Source organism: Schistocerca serialis, chromosome 1 (assembly GCF_023864345.2).
Source record: "Schistocerca serialis cubense isolate TAMUIC-IGC-003099 chromosome 1, iqSchSeri2.2, whole genome shotgun sequence".
Taxonomy (NCBI): Eukaryota; Metazoa; Arthropoda; class Insecta; order Orthoptera; family Acrididae; genus Schistocerca; species Schistocerca serialis.
In genome coordinates this window covers 944255618-944275155 of record NC_064638.1, presented here as the reverse complement: position 1 = coordinate 944275155, position 19538 = coordinate 944255618, and the positions used below count along the sequence as shown (strand labels likewise).

Genomic DNA, 19538 nt, shown 5'->3' with positions numbered 1-19538 from the left:
TTGCCTGCAATTTTTTGTCTAATGAATTAAGTACATTTTCACTGTAAGTGTAGATAGCCTTCTCAATATCAGAACCTTTTAGAAATCCAAACTGTGACTTTGACAGTATGTTATTTGAGATAAGATGGTTATAAAGACGACTGTACATTACTTTTTCGAAAATTTTTGAGAATGCTGGCAACAGTGAAATTGGACGGAAATTTGATGCTATTTCTTTATCTCCCTTCTTAAACAGTGGCTTAACTTCAGCATATTTCAGCCATTCGGGAAATATTCCACTGATAAACGACTGGTTACACAGATAGCTTAATATGTTACTTAGCTCAGAATCACATTCTTTAATTAACTTTGTTGATATTTCATCATACCCACTAGATGTTTTTGATTTTAAAGATTTTATGATGGACATTATTTCTGTTGGGGTAGTGAGGGTCAAATTCATATTATGGAAGTTACTTGAAATGTCTGGTCTAAGGTAATCCATAGCAGCATCTACCGAACCTGACAACCCCATCTTTTCAGTAACAGTTATAAAATGTTTGTTAAAAAGTTCTGCAACACTATACACATCTGTCACCAATGCATCATTTACTCTTAATGCTATTTGTTCCTCTTCATGTCTGGTTCTACCAGTCTCCTCCTTCACTATATCCCATATTGTCTTTATTTTGTTATCTGATATGACTATCTTTTCCTTGTAATATATTTGCTTTGACATCCGTATTACAGTCTTTAATATTTTGCAGTATTTCTTATAATGTGCTATAGCATCAACATTGGAAATGTTTCGGATTGACAGATACAGTTTTCTTTTTGTTTTACAAGATACCCCTATTCCTCGAGTAATCCATGGCTTCTTTGTAGACTTTGCTCTAACCTTGGTAAGTTTTGGGGGAAAGCAGTGTTCAAATAAGGTAAGCACATTATTAGCAAAAATGTTATATTTTTCATTCATGCCATGAGCACTGTAAACATCAGTCCAGTGAATGTCTCTGAGGAGTGTCCTAAAATAATCAATTTTTGGCTTACTGATTACCCTCTTGAGCTCAGATTTAACAGATTTTATATCTTGTTCAGTATTAACATTTAACAGAAGGAACTGCATGTCATGGTCTGAGAGGCCATTGACTATTGGTTTTGTAATATAATTTTGTTCATTTGACTTTTCTATAAAGATATTATCAATGGCTGTTTGTGAGCAAGTGGTTATCCTAGTGGGGAACTTTACTGTGGGAATTAAGTTGAATGATAGTGTTACTAACTCAAATAGGTTCTTATTGGGAGAGTCTTTAAGGAAATCTACATTGAAATCACCAGCAACCACTATTTCTTTGTTTTTGGTTGTTAAATGGGCCAGTACAGCTTCAAGGTGGTTTACAAACAGATTAAAGTTACCTGCAGGTGCTCGATATACACTTAATATTATGAAAGATTTTTTGTGAAATTCTAATTCTGTTGCACATGCTTCCATATGCTGTTCTAGGCAAAATTTATGAATGTCTATGTTCTTAAATTTATGACAGTTCCTGATGAATGTGGCAACTCCTCCTTTCTCCATTTCTGATCTACAATAGTGAGATGCTAACCTAAACCCTGTAACACTTAAAAGTTCTATACCAGTGGTCACATGATGTTCAGAGAGGCAGATTATGTCAGCTGGGTTTGAAGACTCTAATTCATCTATGCAGATAGTTAATTCATTAATTTTATTTCTCAGTCCTCGAATATTTTGATGCAATAAAGATAGCTGACATTTCACATTGACTGACTTAAAATTGGATGGAGTTAAAATATCTGCTGACAGTTGAAAATTCTTAACCAATGGCTGTTTATGTTGATGTAATAAGCTGGAATTATGTTTTTTGATTTCTTTCTCAAACTGAAGGTTTGTCTCAGTTCTAACCTCTCTTAAAATTTGTTTTCTTTCTGTCCTCCCTACCCTAAAAAAGGGTCTTTTCTGAATCCTAAACCACTGGTATTTTTCCACTCATGACAGTGCCTCCCCCCTTTAACTTTCCTGCTATTTCCCCAGCCAATTTACCCTTCCCCTTCCTGTTGAGGTGAAGGCCATGCCTAGTATAATCCCACCTACTGACAGAATCAACATGAACCACACCAATGTGTGACCCCGCACCCGACATGAGCAGCCGTTCCAGCTCCAAATTAACTCTCTTGACATCAAGGATTCAAAAATGCTTGCAACAGAATGGAGCCACTGCACATTATTTGTGGCATTTGGCACAGTACCTCACTGAAACTCGGCACCGTATCGATCACAGTAGTGCTGTTGCATGGTAACCTGACTGTTCTCAAATAGTGGGACTGTTTGTAGACTGGTAGTGCCTTTCAAATTCTTATCTACACAGTAAAGAAGAATGTAATTGCGAGTTCCAGTTAGCAGAACTGTGCCTCATTACACAAGCTTCAAAGTCCGTTGTAATTGACAATGGAAATTTTAAACACTAGTTTGCAAAAAGCAGTTCATGATGAGACACAAGTAACAATCTATTAACTTACTGAAACCTGCACCTGGCAGTTTCAGACACCTGGAGACTATAAAGAATAAGACATATCTTTATACAACATTTCTCTTTATAATGATTGATACCATCTTCCATTAATGTATGTTTTGCTCCTGAACTATGCTGCATAGAAAGACCACAAAAATAGTTTCAAAATGTGTACAATAAAATTCCAGTTACATTTAATTTATAACTAATAGCCCAATGGAAGTCACTCTCTGGACTTTTTGATGTACGAGGAAACTTTACCTGTAGGAAGCCTCACAGACTAGCTCAAAGCTTCAACTTACTAGATGTTTCTCCTAAAACTTTATACTGGACCTCACATAAGGCATTGGAACTAGCACTAATAGGAATGCGGGTTCAGGAGAGAGTTTGGCTCCAGCAACGCCCTACTAAATTAAACTTAACAGTTGTTACATAAATGAAAGAATGTACCATACGCTACTCACTTTGTGTAGACAGAAAGATTAGTGAGATTGTAGCGCTTGCGGAAGGCACGCACTTTCACGGGGCAGAGGTCATGGCTGCGGCAGCATCGGTCCACCTCACTGTCATTGCCCAGATCATGGTACGTCTCTGCAATGTCCCCTGCTCCACACCACTTTGTACCTGTATGCAAGGACACAGCTTCTGAAATCTATATGAGCTTTTAATAAGATCACAGCTTTATAACTATTAGTGCTGATATATTTTTATTATTGCTGTAAGTTTCTGTGTTTCCTCTGAATCAGTTTTGAATAATTTTTTCTCTCCTCATGCTCTACTGGTGTTTGTTAAACTGTCTTTGACAGGAGTTTAATTTTCATTAATTTTTGCTTTTTGTATTGTTCCATGTGGCATAGACACATACAGGGTGGTTAGAAACAGTCCAAAACCCTTGTAAGGTTGTGCTGAGAAATAATCGTTAAGAAAAAAATTCTATATTTGCTCCATTTCTGAGTTAATTAACATGAAGCTAGCAAATCAGACCATTTTCTCAGAATTTCAAGGGGTCCACCAGAGATGGGGTTGTCAAATGTCTTAATTGTCTGATTTTCTAAAACCAAACAAGTGAGCAATACAAAAATTGGACATGGAATGGTAGTGAGGATCAAACCTGAGGCAAAGGATGAGCAGTCTCAGGTGCTATCATCTACGCTATGACAACAACTGACATTACTAGTATCTAGTGGGCCACTTGAATTTGCAGCTGCAATAGCCTGATTGGCTAACTTCAATGCCAATTAACTCAGAAACAGCACAATGTATCAGACTATTTCTTAACAATTATTGCTCAGCACAACCTACCATGCAACATTCTGTGGCAGTGATATTTTTCATGTCTGGTGCAAAGTGATATCAAAAGTGCGCGAGAGTTTTTTTCTGGTCATGTGTTATTTTTTTATCTTTGCCGTAAGACTATAGTGTCTATATAATGGAAGGAAACATTCCACGTGGGAAAAATTATATATAAAAACAAAGATGAGGTGACTTACCGAACAAAAGCGCTGGCAGGTCGATAGACACACAAAGAAACACAAACACACACACAAAATTCAAGCTTTCGCAACAAACTGTTGCCTCATCAGGAAAGAGGGAAGGAGAGGGGAAGACGAAAGGAAGTGGGTTTTAAGGAAGAGGGTAAGGAGTCATTCCAATCCCGGGAGCGGAAAGACTTACCTTAGGGGGAAAAAAGGACAGGTATACACTCGCACACACGCACATATCCATCCACACATACAGACACAAGCAGACATGTCTGCTTGTGTCTGTATGTGTGGATGGATATGTGCGTGTGTGCGAGTGTATACCTGTCCTTTTTTCCCCCTAAGGTAAGTCTTTCCGCTCCCGGGATTGGAATGACTCCTTACCCTCTTCCTTAAAACCCACTTCCTTTCGTCTTCCCCTCTCCTTCCCTCTTTCCTGATGAGGCAACAGTTTGTTGCGAAAGCTTGAATTTTGTGTGTGTGTTTGTGTTTCTTTGTGTGTCTATCGACCTGCCAGCGCTTTTGTTCGGTAAGTCACCTCATCTTTGTTTTTATATATAAAGACTATAGTGTCTCCTAGTTTTTGTTACTTCTCTGTTGTTTTTTTTTTTAGTTTCTTCTCATTGTGAGTTTTTGCGAATAAATATTTTTTTGTTAACACATAATACCAGTTGGCTATGCAATTATTTGTTGTAGGCAAGTCATCTATAATTCCTGACAAGCTTTTCAGATTGTCTATGACCACCCTGTATACTTTTTTAACTGCAGAATTGAGCAATGCTTTTTACTTGATAACATTTTAGTGTCATGTGTATTGCATTGTAAGTGTAATGCTTGGTGTACATGGCTGATCAGTGCTTGTAGAGTGAAGTTTCATTTTCGTATTGTTGACAGTGACAAGGGAGCTGAAACCCATGGCCTCTTAAATAGCGTAAAGAGGAATTGGTGACATAAATACCACCACAATTTGTCATCAGAAGTGTCAGCTGCCCTTATTCCATGACACTCTCTTGAGGGGCATGGAGTGTAACTCAGGACGGAGGGTAGTCTGGTAATTAGAAAAAATTTGCCACTACCTCTCTTTTTCCTCAATGCCCATACAATGGCCAATGTAATTTCCCCAATCACAATTCAAACTACTTTGAGGCAAAACACCACTATACTACTATGGCTTAGCAATCTCAGATAGGAGACAAGTATGTTGTAAAGCATTAATCAAGTTATCATCTGAGTGAACACCTCTGTACTTTGCTAGGTAGAGTCATATTGACGAGGGTGTACAGTAGAAAACTGGTCATCCAGCCTTTTAAGTTTGCTCTGAAATCTAATCCACACTAAAGCTTAACATTTTTCAAATTCTTGTCATTCGGCCGAAATAGAAATAGATGAGACAGATTTTCCTAAAATCGATAGGGATTATGCCAAAAACTATGGAATTTTACTCTCACACTTACCTACTTAGCAGCTCACATGCCAAGTACATATAAGACAATTCTGTGTGATGTGACCACTTCGCAGCTGTTTGTAAATCTCTTTTGTGAGTAAATAACAAATACTGTTAGCTAATGATGATTTAGTGCAGGTGATGATATGGGTGTATAGTATAGTGGTGTTTTGCCTCAAAGTAGTTTGAGTTGTGATTGGGGAAATTACATTGGCCATTGTTTGGGCACCGAGGAAAAGAGAGGTTGATACACCTCATGCCAACCACTATTCCTGAGCACAGAGTTACATTTTTTTAAAATAATTATTAACTCACACAATTATTATCCACTTATGCACTCTTTAACTTACACTGAAGAGCCAAAGAAGCTGGTACACCTGCCTAATATCATGTAGGGCCCCTGCAAGCACGCAGAAGTGCCGCAACATGACATGGCATGTACTTGACTAATGTCTGAAGTAGTGCTGGAGGGAACTGACACCATGAATCCTGCAGGGCTGCCCATAAATCCGTAAGAGTACGGGGGGGTGGAGATCTCTTCTGAACAGCATGTTGCAAGGCATCCCATGTATGCTCAATAATGTTCATGTCTGGGGAGTTTCGTGGCCATCAGAAGTGTTTAAACTCAGAAGAGTGTTCCTGGAGCCACTCTGTAGCAATTATGAACATGTTTCTAGTTATCAACAGTCCAATGTCAGTGCTGATGGGCCAAGGAGAGGTGTAAAGCTTTGTTGTGCAGTCATCAAGGATACTGGAGTGGGCCTTCCCATATCAATGATATTTCTTTGAATGATTCGCACGTTGACACTTGTTGATGGCCCACAACTGAAATCTGCAGCAATTTGCGGAAGGGTTGCACTTCAGTCTCATTGAACGATTCTCTTGGGCTGTCATTGGTCCCGTTCTTGCAGCATCTTTTTCCTGCTGCAGCGATTTCAGAGATTTGATGTTTTACCAGGATTCCTGATATTCACGGTACACTTGAGAAATGGTCGTACAGGAAAATCCCGACTTCATTGCTATCTCGGTGATGCTGTGACCCATCGCTGGTGCACCGACTATAACACCATGTTCAGATTCATATATGTTATACAGGCATTGCCGACCGCAGTGCCGTCTTCTGCCTGTTTACGTATCTCTGTATTTGAATACCTATGTCTATGTCAGTTCCTTTGGCACTTCAGTGTATATGTGTGTTTTATTCAAGGTGCAGCAATTTTTTTTTTTGACAGGCTAAGTATCTGTAGATGGATACAAAAACTACAGACAATTAATGTCAGGCACAACATAATTAATGTCAGGCTTACTGAACAAAAAGTAGTTCCCTTCATTTTAAGAGAGCAGAACAGTTCCATAAACATTGTAGAAATCCGTGATTTTGCAGTTTAATGAGTGGACCAATGTTTCAGAAGTAAGGGAAATATGTGTTCAACCACTGTTGCTTCAGTAGCTTGTACAAATCAAGTACTTTGCAACAATAGTGGTCTTTACATTATTGCATTTTTCCAGGTACCGTAGTTGCGGAGATACTGCAGATGAGGGCCTTGCAGGTCAAATAGATGTGTATTTATTTGTTAATGATTGTCATCCCAGTATGTGACAGTTTATAGGCAAGTGAGTGAAGGAACTGTTATATTGGAAGACAGGTCTGACAATGAAATGGTTCTTGTTCAGACGACCACTACACATGATTCAAGGCACCTTTCAACTCAGCCTAAGGAACTATGACTGATAGATTAAAACACTACAGATTAGTGTAAGGATTTCTTACTTTATGCATTTACATCTACTCAATTGAAATTGCATTCTGCAGTTCATGTTTTTACGTGTCTGTTTTTCTACCATTTATTAGTGATGATATTTGTGTGCTTGGTAGCAGAATAAGGACCTTTAAAAGTAGGGATAAGTTAACAACAGGAAACATTGGCAGTTATTTTTTCATGTAATGAGAATGTTATCAAATAGACAACAGGACATACTTGCAGTGCTGTCAAGAATGTGCAATGCATTGTTCCGACACTAGATGTCAGGCCGGTAATAGGGTTCATTCGGGGGAGGAGGCCAAACAGCAACGTCATCGGTCCCATCGGATTAGGGAAGGATGTTGGCCATGCCATTTGATAGAAACCATCCTGCCATTTAACTGAAGTGATTTAGAGAAAGCAACGAAAACATAAATCAGGATGACCGGATGCGAGTTTGAACTGTTGTCCTCCCAAATGCGAGTCCAGTGTGCTAACCACTGTGTCACCTTGCACAGTTTTAAAAAGGGATGATACCAGCGAAGGTTTCATAAATACATACGACTGACAACTGATTAATCTTTGTACAGAAGCATCTGTGTGATTTTATTTAATATCAGACATTTTGTATCTTGCTCTCTCTTGTTTGTAAGCTTTGTGGCAAGATGTAATTGATAAGGTATCAATTGTAATTATTGACTGATAGAGTTTAATCGATATAAGCTTGTATAAAATAATATTTGTAAGAGAAAAATAATCATGGATTATTAGAAACTAACCGGTTTTGTAATGAGTAGCCCAATGTTAATGTAACAGAGGAATTTCACTATCATTGTCGTGTTTACAGTTAAAAAACTTATTTTCGTTCTTACTTTGGGTATCAAATTATTTATTTTTAGAGTCATTAACTGTTACATTAGTCAATGGTGAATAAAACCATCTAGAAGTGACGGCTATGTGCTTATAATTTGAACTGAAACACAGACAGACGAGAAGGAATGTGCTAAATTATTTACGAAGCGGGAACGTGTAGGTATCTTCGCTTACGTATCAGTCGGGCAGTGAGCAGACTTTACTGTCGCACTTTGTTCAGGATGTAGGCTATGGTGATGGTATGGCAAATTAATAACCACACTTGCCGAAAATGTATTTATTCTGCCAAATGAGTAAATGAACTAGAGACAAAAACGAACTCAGATCGCAATGTCCATTAGCCGGCGATCGCGGTAATTGTGTTTGCATAATAGTTCCATTTGAACACCGATTCCGGAGGGTGACGAGTGCATCGTCCGGTAACGTTGAGTGCAGGACAACAGTGGACGCGCGTCCGGAACGAAACGAACCTTTTTCTCGCGATCGCAGGGCACCGTGTATTTCGTAAAGGCGACGAAGCGAAGGCGGAAACGAACGGAAAGCGCCAAACAAACTTCCGTACGCGTCTGTAAAAATGTGTGACGAGGGCCTCCCGTCGGGTAGACCGTTCGCTGGGTGCAAGTCTTTCAATTTTACGCCACTTCGGCGACTTGCGCGTCGATGGGGATGAAATGATGATGATTAGCACAACACAACACCAAGTCCCTGAGCGGAGAAAAATCTCCGACCCAGCCAGGAATCGAACCCGGTCCCTTAGGATTGACATCGCGCTGACCATTTTTTTCCCCCTTTTCCATTGTGTTCGTTGTGTTTGGCCGTTGCGGACGTCACATGACATCCGGTCAAATCTGTTTGTTGGTCCCTCCACTCAGTTTTTTTATTACTTTTTTTTTTTTTGATCGCTGTGTTTGGTCGTTGCGGACGTCGCAAGACATCCTGTTCAGGTTCGGTGGCGATCCTTCCACTCAGTTTTTTATTACGACCGAACACGCTGAGCTACCGCGCCGGCCACGCTGAGCTAACGCGCCGGCTGACCACTCAGCTACCAGTCGTGGACTACGCGTCTGTGATGAGCTACGTTATAAGCTTGACCCACGCGGTACGCGGATTGAAGTTGTAGGCTCTCTAAGAACGCGTCTGTACTGTACGGCGATTCAGTTCGCTCTGCCGTTGCTTTTTGCCAATTCGCGCCCGTGCGCGGCACATGTTGCCAGAATTTTGCCTATCTGCATGTATGCACGCCGATGGATATGTGACGCAGCTAACTTGGGCCAGTCGTAAGCGGCTCTGGTACTACCACGCATTTTTGCGGCACTGCTGCCACACAGATCCCCTCTTGGAGAGCAGAATTCGGAAGCTGCGAGAAAGTGCAGGCGCTCAGCTGGTGTGACAGGCATTTGGGTTCCGCGCGCTTCGTTGTGACGTCGTCACGAGTGGGTTGGTTGGTTTGTGGGAACGAAGGGACCAGACTACTAGGGCCATCGGTTCCTCACGAGTAGGACGGAAGCGGGCTGATCAGTGATGATTAGGCGGTGGTGCGTGACGTCAGAGCGCTGGTGCAAGGTAGGCTCGTCCTCGCCCAGCTGGCTGAGTGGCTCTGGTTCGTTACGCATCTTTGCTGCACGGCTGCCACTTTGGCCAACGTGACTAAAGCCCGGTGAGCTGGCGTTTTCTGTTTAATCTTCGCAAGTAATTCTAAAAACAAAACTGAGATGGTGGAATATTGCCTGAAGGTAAGAGAAATGCAGAGACCTTTTGTTTTTTGTTCTTTGCGCTATCTTACTATTATGATCTACTAACGTCTGTCCAAGAAGTAGTAGAATGTATCGGAATCTGCTACAGTCTTTAGATGCTTTGTTTGTTTGATTATCTGGAAATAATTTTCTGTTAACTTCTTCACAGTATGTCAGCATATTAGTGAGTCAGCTGCCGTGGCAATGACTATGAATATAGATATTCCTCTTAATCGCTGTACATACACTCCTGGAAATTGAAATAAGAACACCGTGAATTCACTGTCCCAGGAAGGGGAAACTTTATTGACACATTCCTGGGGTCAGATACATCACATGATCACACTGACAGAACCACAGGCACATAGACACAGGCAACAGAGCATGCACAATGTCGGCACTAGTACAGTGTATATCCACCTTTCGCAGCAATGCAGGCTGCTATTCTCCCATGGAGACGATCGTAGAGATGCTGGATGTAGTCCTGTGGAACGGCTTGCCATGCCATTTCCACCTGACGCCTCAGTTGGACCAGCGTTCGTGCTGGACGTGCAGACCGCGTGAGACGACGCTTCATCCAGTCCCAAACATGCTCAATGGGGGACAGATCCGGAGATCTTGCTGGCCAGGGTAGTTGACTTACACCTTCTAGAGCACGTTGGGTGGCACGGGATACATGCGGACGTGCATTGTCCTGTTGGAACAGCAAGTTCCCTTGCCGGTCTAGGAATGGTAGAACGATGGGTTCGATGACGGTTTGGATGTACCGTGCACTATTCAGTGTCCCCTCGACGATCACCAGTGGTGTACGGCCAGTGTAGGAGATCGCTCCCCACACCATGATGCCGGGTGTTGGCCCTGTGTGCCTCGGTCGTATGCAGTCCTGATTGTAGCGCTCACCTGCACGGCGCCAAACACGCATACGACCATCATTGGCACCAAGGCAGAAGCGACTCTCATCGCTGAAGACGACACGTCTCCACTCGTCCCGCCATTCACGCCTGTCGTGACACCACTGGAGGCGGGCTGCACGATGTTGGGGCGTGAGCGGAAGACGGCCTAACGGTGTGCGGGACCGTAGCCCAGCTTCATGGAGACGGTTGCGAATGGTCCTCGCCGATACCCAAGGAGCAACAGTGTCCCTAATTTGCTGGGAAGTGGCGGTGCGGTCCCCTACGGCACTGCGTAGGATCCTACGGTCTTGGCGTGCATCCGTGCGTCGCTGCGGTCTGGTCCCAGGTCGACGGGCACGTGCACCTTCCGCCGACCACTGGCGACAACATCGATGTACTGTGGAGACCTCACGCCCCACGTGTTGAGCAATTCGGCGGTACGTCCACCCGGCCTCCCGCATGCCCACTATATGCCCTCGCTCAAAGTCCGTCAACTGCACATACGGTTCACGTCCACGCTGTCGCGGAATGCTACCAGTGTTAAAGACTGCGATGGAGCTCCGTATGCCACGGCAAACTGGCTGACACTGACGGCGGCGGTGCACAAATGCTGCGCAGCTAGCGCCATTCGACGGCCAACACCGCGGTTCCTGGTGTGTCCGCTGTGCCGTGCGTGTGATCATTGCTTGTACAGCCCTCTCGCAGTGTCCGGAGCAAGTATGGCGGGTCTGACACACCGGTGTCAATGTGTTCTTTTTTCCATTTCCAGGAGTGTAATTTGATGCACTACCTCGGGAACAAACGCTATTTCTTAATTCATTATTCCAGGTATTGTGTAAGAGTTCTCAAATAACCTTACAATATTTCCAGAATGAGTCCCTATATCTACGATGAAGAAAATGACAATGATCAGTCACTTACTGCTAGGACAGTGATCTGCTTGACCAAACAAAATATTCAGGTGCCTCACTGTCCATGTTGGCATCTCTTTGCTCACTTTAACAAAGCAAGTTTTATAAACAGGAGTAAGTTAGCATTCGAGCTATTTCACTATTGTAGTCTACACAATTCTGTTCGTAGCGTTCATTCAGAAAAGGCCAGGAAGAATAAGGCTTCGATTTAACTAGGGTTGCCATCCATCCCAATATATCGGACCGTCACCGTTATGGACCTTCTTGTACCGACATCCCAACAAGAACCAATTTTGTCCCGATTTTGCAAAATACTGTTACGAGGTTGGATCAAGTACTAAAGTAGCGCCATCTGTTAGCGCAACATCTAAATCCAGCCTCAGTTAGTTTTATTTATGTCAACAAGTTTATGTTAGGCGTGGTCGTCTCACAGATGGAAATGCTGGTTACATACACTGTACCACAATAGAACCACCTTCTAGATTTAATGCCATCATTCGAGAAAATACCAGACTTCTCTAGTAGTAAGGGGCTGGAACAATTCAAGCAGCGCCACGCGGAAGAATCGTGAAGTTCCCATTTGAATAGCGATTTGATAAGACGATTCTTTCTAAGCGCGTGATACGAACAACAAGTGCAAGTTAGTAATGTCTGAAGTGTTTACTGCAGGTATAGGGCTTCAAGCGTGATGTGTACTTCGATGACTTAAGTGTTACCGTCGACTGTTTACCGTCTAACAAACTTGCGTTATCATAGCTTACTAAAAAGCCTAAGGATGGAAAGAGAAAGTGTCACTTTTCGGATAATTCCACAAACGAGTGATCTTTTGTCAAGAAAGGATGTACTGATCAGGAAGCGTTGTGTGATATTTATAGCTGTTTTATCTCATAACTCACGGAGGTAAGGCAGATGTGAGGCATTACATTTCTACGAAGAATCATACAAATGGATTCGCAGTAGCTTCAATATCAAAATCTATTTATACGTGATTAAAGAAGATAGCCAGTAAGAACTGCTCGTTGCTGCTGCAGAATTAACAACAGCCTATAAAGTTGTAAAGCATTATCAGTCCTTCAGTTCTCGTAGCTGTACCGTAAAACTGACTACCGCAATGTATCCTGAGATCAAAGTCGCCGCAAAGCAGTCTACAGCCGCAAAGCAGTCTATAGCCAAGACGGAAGCTACAGCAATTGTTAAAAATATTGTCCGCCACATTCCGTGTCCGAATGCATAAAACATTTGCAAGAAGTTTCATTTTATGGCATATGCACCGATGCATCGAACCACAAGGCGGAAAAGTTGTTTCCTTTACTAAAACTGATGGAATCAAACAGAAGCTTTTGAAGTTTGATTCAGTGAACAACGAAACATCGGAGACAATTGCAAAGTTTTGTCTAGACACATGGAGACAACTGCAAATTCCATTAGATAAATTACTCACTTTTTGTGAAGACAATACCAGTACCAACTTCGGAGGGCTTTATCGACGCGACCAGCGGAATGTGTTTCACCAAATCAAAGCACTAGGAAAAAATGTAGAAGGAATTAGATGCCCCGCCGATATTCTCCACAATACTATATCAAGCGCTGCTGGAATCTTAACTGTCGACATTGAAATAATCTCATGAAAATATTTAATTATTTTTCAGTCTATACTGCGAGGACACAGAAGCTGAAAGAGTTCTGTTTATATGTTGATGTCAATCATCAGACTCTTTTCTCACTCGAAAACAAGGTGGTTATCGTTAATGCGCGTAGTTTAGAGAATTCTTAAGCTTTCGATTCCATAAAACAATTTTTTGACACCAAAGACAGGTCACCTAGAACAATTTTAGATTTTTTTTTGGTGGTCCGATCAGTGAAATTTATTTTACGTTCCTGCAGTCAAACTTGGTTCTGTTTAGGAAAAAAAAAAGAAAAGTCGCTCAAAGATGTCTAAATGAAAGGAAGACTGCCAATTTTATTGGCGTGCAAATCAAGATGAATTTGAAAAAATTAAAGAATGTGAACCATACTCAAGAAATAATTAATTTGGTTTCGAAATTTGAGGAAGAGATGATGGGCTTTCTAAACCATTTGATTACTTAGGGAAATGGGCTATTTCTCTTAATAAATATCAAGTATTTGATTGGATGACGCTATCGCAAACTCCAGATTGGCTGATGATTGAAAACACTGTTATATACCTGACTATAAGTGGTGTGAAGATTTCAGGCGACAATTGTTTTCTGGAATATATGTGTCTGAAGAGCTTTTTAGAAACTAAGTGTCACTCCGGAGAATGGAAGTCTAAACAGTTCGTGGAAGAAAGGTGGATTTATTTTCTTGAGGAAACCGAAAATCCTGAACGCAAATCCCAACTGCTAAAACTATGCGAGTATTTGTTTTCTATTCTCGCTCACAAAGTCACTAGAGTATTTTTGCTGATGTCGGCCCAGTGGACTGATGATGGAAATTGACTGCTGCCAGGGACTGTGAAATCAATCTTACAGTGCCAGTTTAACTACAAGCTGACTTGCATGGAGTTTTATAAATATGTAAAAGGAAAAAAAAAACTTGCTGTCCGGAAAATATGGTGTACCAACTACTTGCTCCGCAACAAGTTCCGTGTAACTGTGTTCTAAATAAAAAGTAATTATAATAAATACATTTCTACTACATTTCTACACCCCCATTTCAGTGCGTCCCGACGAGGTCCCAGCTAGATATAGCAACCCTAGATGGAAATGACAATAGGAAATTATGAACTGTATGATATCCACACATACGAAATATTGTTTATTGCTTTCTGCGTCTTGTTTGCAAAGAAGATTATTGATTTTGCCACTGTATGAAGTAACTTTGACTATAGGTGAATGATGTGAACACTGTTAGTTAAATTTAACAAGAAACTATGGAATCAGATGTCAATAGCACTATACTAATAACACACAAACAATTTTTTGGTAGCAAAAATTTCGTATACTATAAAAACAAATGAATTAATAGAAATAATAAACTAAATAAATGTTACATAAATGTTGACGAATTTGGGACCCAAAATTAATGGAGATTTAATTACGTAAAATATCGAATTTGTAAAAAATTAACGAATTATAATGAAGAGGCATTTAAATTTTGGAATATTAAGATATCACTGAAACATGGGAGAAATATTAAAAAAATCTTGTGATATAAGAGACTGTGAATTGTTGCTTGCAGGTTTAAATTAAGTAAAAAGCAGTTGTAATTGCTATGATGTTATGAATGAGTATGCTACAGAGGCCACTGAGGACCGTAATTTTGAGATTTTCACCAAAATGCAGACTGTCCTTTTTTTAATATTGTTTATTTACAGTACATTGTTCTCTCAGACTACAAGAAAATTGTCTTAGAAACCAGGCTCAAGCGTTAAGACCACGGGGGACTTCCACTTGCCGACAGAAGCGACAGACGATGGATGAGGAGGGGTAGCTATGCTTGTGAGAAAAATATGTCTTACGATGTTCTTGAATGTAACTGCAACAACCAAGACATCCAAGCCGCAGCAGTATCTACGTGAACCTCAGAATTTGTCCTTAATACAGGGTGTTACAAAAAGGTACGGCCAAACTTTCAGGAAACGTTCCTCACACACAAATAATGAAAAGATGTTATGTGGGCATGTGTCCGGAAACGCTTAATTTCCATGTTAGAGATCATTTTAGTTTCGTCCACCTACGCTCAATGGAGCACGTTATCATGATTTCATACGGGATGCTCTACCTGTGCTGCTAGAACATGTGCCTTTACAAGTACGACACAACATGTGGTTCATGCACGATGGAGCTCCTGCACATTTCAGTCGAAGTGTTCGTACGCTTCTCAACAATAGATTCGGTGACCGATGGATTGGTAGAGGCGGACCAATTCCATGGCCTCCACGCTCTCCTGACCCCAACCCTCTTGACTTTCATTTATGGGGGCATTTGAAAGCTCTTGTCTACGCAACCCCGGTACCAAATGTAGAGACTCTTCGTGCTCGTATTGTGGACGGCTGTGATACAATACGCCATTCTCCAGGGCTGCATCAGCGCATCAGGGATTCCATGCGACGGAGGGTGGATGCATGTATCCTCGCTAACGGAGGACATTTTGAACCTTTCAGGTAACAAAGTGTTTGAAGTCACGCTGGTACGTTCTGTTGCTGTGTGTTTCCATTCCATAATTAATGTGATTTGAAGAGAAGTAATAAAATGAGCTCTAACACGGAAAGTAAGCGTTTCCGGACACATGTCCACATAACATATTTTCTTTCTTTGTGTGTGAGGAATGTTTCCTGAAGGTTTGGCCGTACCTTTTTGTAACACCCTGGATACTGGACTGGCTAACTACAAGCCATCTGACAAGCTCCTATCAGGTATTGGTATGACATCCCTGTTACAACACTTTGGCCATGCACTGCTCGTGTTGGGGGAGTCTCCCACAATTAGAGACATCTGAAGATCTAATTTCCAGCCATTTCAAACTAACACTGTGCATTACTGAAGCCATTGTAGAGGCTGTTCCTCAGTAGAAGCCGCTTTGGATTGTAAACAGACAGGCCTGTGTTGTGGGATACTGAAAGTGAGCGAACGTGAGGAAGCATTTAGGAAATGTAAGAGCTATAATACCCAACAAAACCACATCAGCCTGCAAAAATACAAGCGGAAACCAAGAGGTTTTTGAAAAATAAGAAAAGGACAGGTTGGAAAAACCTTTGAAATGCTCTATCTAAGTTCAGTACAAGGTCAAGTGTGTGCTAGAAGATGAAGAGCTTCTAGAAACCCTCGATACTTTGTCTTTACAATTCACTGCCTACGAGTTGCGTTATGGAACAAATGTTACATAAGAAATCACCTCCCTTCGTGAAACAGCCACCTAGCACAGAGAATCCAAATCCCAAAGACAGTCTACACCTACATTTATACTCCGCAAGCCTCCCAACGGTGTGTGGCGGAGGGTACTTTACGTGCCACTGTCATTACCTCCTCTACAGCCATTCTCAGCAGTCGAGCTGCAGAGAGATTTCTCCTCTGGTAAAAATACTACTCCTGACCTAGATAATATCCATTACAATGTGCTGTCAGTTCTGCCATATGAAGAACAATACCTACTCCGTTTTTACAATAAAATGTGCTCTGAACATTACAACATGGAGCCCCTAAAGGTAGGCAGGACATATCTGTGCTCAAACCAGGGAAGAACCCTGATTCGGTGGCGTCGTACCAACCCATATCATTACTACAATGTGCCTATCAAGTGTTGGAAAGAATGCTAAAATTCCTGTTAAAATGGTGGTTTGAATACCATGACCTATTCCCTAGTAATCAGGCGGATTTCGCAACCAGAAAGCTATTGAAAGTCTTCTCATGCATCTGGTTTGTAACGTACAGCTCTTTTTTATCCGAAACACGTATCTACCAATTTGTTTCTGGACCTAAGCAGCACCTACGTTGTTGTAGTGCTCCCATCGCTAGCTACAAAAATAATCGAAGAATGGCTAGCCCACACACAGAACATTTTTTGTCTTTTCTCTCTGATTGGTTGCTACAGGTCGTACATAAAGGACGGGATCTGTTTTGGTCCCTCGTCCGTTTAATATCTACACTATTGCCCTTGATAAGATACTCCTGGTGAAGGTGAAAGATTCGCAATATGCAGACGATGTATACGTTTACGTGGAAAGTACATCCCATGAAGACTGCAAGTCACAAATGCCAACCGCAATGTCCGCGCTCCAACACTGGCTCACAAGAAACAGGCTGGTTACATCCACAGCTGAATCAAATGCAACATTGTTTTCGAGGCACAGAACTAATCTGCCAATGGTAATAGCACTGGGTCCGTACCTCTTAACTTCGAAGTAAGTGTCAAATACCTCGGATTCTTCATCGGCCATAAGCTAATACGAAAGGCGCACACAGAATACGTGGCGGCGAGACCTGAAGGCCGGCACGGCACTAACAGATTACTGTACGTTGGTAGTCCAGATATTGATTATGTGAGTGATTATTATGTATCTGCTACTGGCAGCTGCCTTAACAGAATTAATAAATTCCAATGTAAAGTGCTTGTTTGGCAGAAATATGCTCCCCGCCTACCAGTGCACTCTTGGTTGAAGCACATATCCCTATTATCCATCTTCGCCGCCGGTATCTCTGCGCCAAATTGCTTCCTAAAAGGAATCAATATGCATCCAACAATCTGAAATCTGTCGCTTCAAGCCAAACCGTACAGTACTTAACTTGACACTTCCCGATCATTAGAACTCTTCCTGCAGTAGCATAAGTGTATTTAGATACTCAGGAGATTTCAAATGGTTCAAATGGCTCTGAGCATTATGGGACTTAACATCTGAGGTCATCAGTCCCCTAGACTTAGAACTACTTGAACCTAACTAACCCAAGGACATCACACACATCCATGCCCGAGGCAGGATTCGAACCTGCGACCGTAGCAGCTGCGTGGTTCCGGACTGAAGCGCCTAGAACCGCTCGACCACCACGGCCGGCGAAGATTTCAGGGAAGGTCATTAGAGCATGTAAAGTCAATAGTTCTATCATCCTATTCCCACTGAATTTGTCTGAGATGAACGTAATAACTGACTGAATGGGGCTCAGAACAACAGTAAAACTTGGGAACAGTTTTTAATACAGTATCCGGAGGCAGTAAATATCCTTGTTGTCGGCTCCGAAATCAGTGACCCTGTCGGAAGTGCGTATTGCATACCGTATTTGCGGAAGCCTGGGCTATTCAAATTACCAGCAAGGTCGAGTATCATGGCTGCGGAAGTTGTTGCTATACTGGAAGCACTTCGTTTCTTCTCATGGATGAAAGCATCTGATTATCTGCTCTAACAGTATTTAAAAATTTTAGCACCTCTCGGAAACCTCATTAAATTCAGGTTTACCGAAGTATTGGAATCGACGCATAAAAAAGGCCATTACATTAGTTTCGCTCGGGTGGAAACACACTGTGGGATCTATGGCAGTGGAGCTGTTGAATGGGTCGGTTCTAGGCCCAAGCGAGACAAGCCGTCGCCTAGGGCGCCAAGCTAAGAAGGGCACCAGAGGCATAACAACTGTGAGATTTCTATACAGGACGTGTCAAAATTAGCAGCGGCTGCTTGGGGCGCCCAAGTGCAAAATTTGAATACAGTGCTTACCAAAAATAGCGAAAACTGCCAGGGGTGAAAGTGTACGAGGGAAAGGGGGCGAAGAGGAGGAGGTGCCAAGTCGTTTGTTTGGGAAAATGTTCTCGAACCGCACCTGGCTGTCGACTGCTTAGGCAAAGAAACTGCTGTGCCCATGGCATACTACCTGCACTGCAATCCCAAGTACAGATTACCCATGTATCCTACACAGACGCACGATAGAAGACTGTCATCTGGAATGGGAGGAAACAACAAGACATAAGGGCAAGACGTACACAACATCTGAATAGTCTGTCCCCTATTCCACAAAATCTCATACAGATTCTGTGTCTCGACACCTCGCCTGTCTAATAACCAGACTCAAACTTAACTACGGATGTTTCCGTAAATATCTTCACAGGCTGCACATCATAGACACCTTTCTGCTCTTCTGCAGAAAAAGAGGGCGCACATTACCTTTTCTTTGGGTACCCGGCCTACAGGGAAGCACTACGACCCTTATACAAAAACTTGTAAAGATTGCCATATGCGTTTGTTTACAACACAGAATCATAGACTTTTTCAAGCGATGTAGAGATTCTCTGTTGCCATAGTCATACGCATGTAAGACCAACATATCGCTGACAGTTGCCTGTACAAAAGTTTTCTATTAAATTTGATTTTACATTGATTTCCGTCTACAAGCTGTGCGAGTATGCAAACAGATATTCTAACGCTAATTTTCTGTCGATAGTTGTACATTTTGTGTGAGTATAATCTGGCAGTATAGTGTAAGCTAAAGGCCAATAAATTAAATTA

The 19538-nt window shown here is 41.8% G+C and overlaps 1 protein-coding gene across 1 annotated transcript in view; it reads right to left on the bottom strand.

Annotated features, from left to right (window-relative positions):
* The window catches only part of LOC126412518 (acidic phospholipase A2 PA4-like), a 221180-nt gene that overhangs the window by 16975 nt on the left and 184667 nt on the right, over positions 1-19538 (bottom strand). Inside the window, exon 4 of the mRNA XM_050082151.1 lies at positions 2975-3134. Within this exon, the coding sequence (XP_049938108.1) occupies positions 2975-3134 (160 nt within the window). The remainder of the gene's footprint in view (positions 1-2974; positions 3135-19538) is intronic.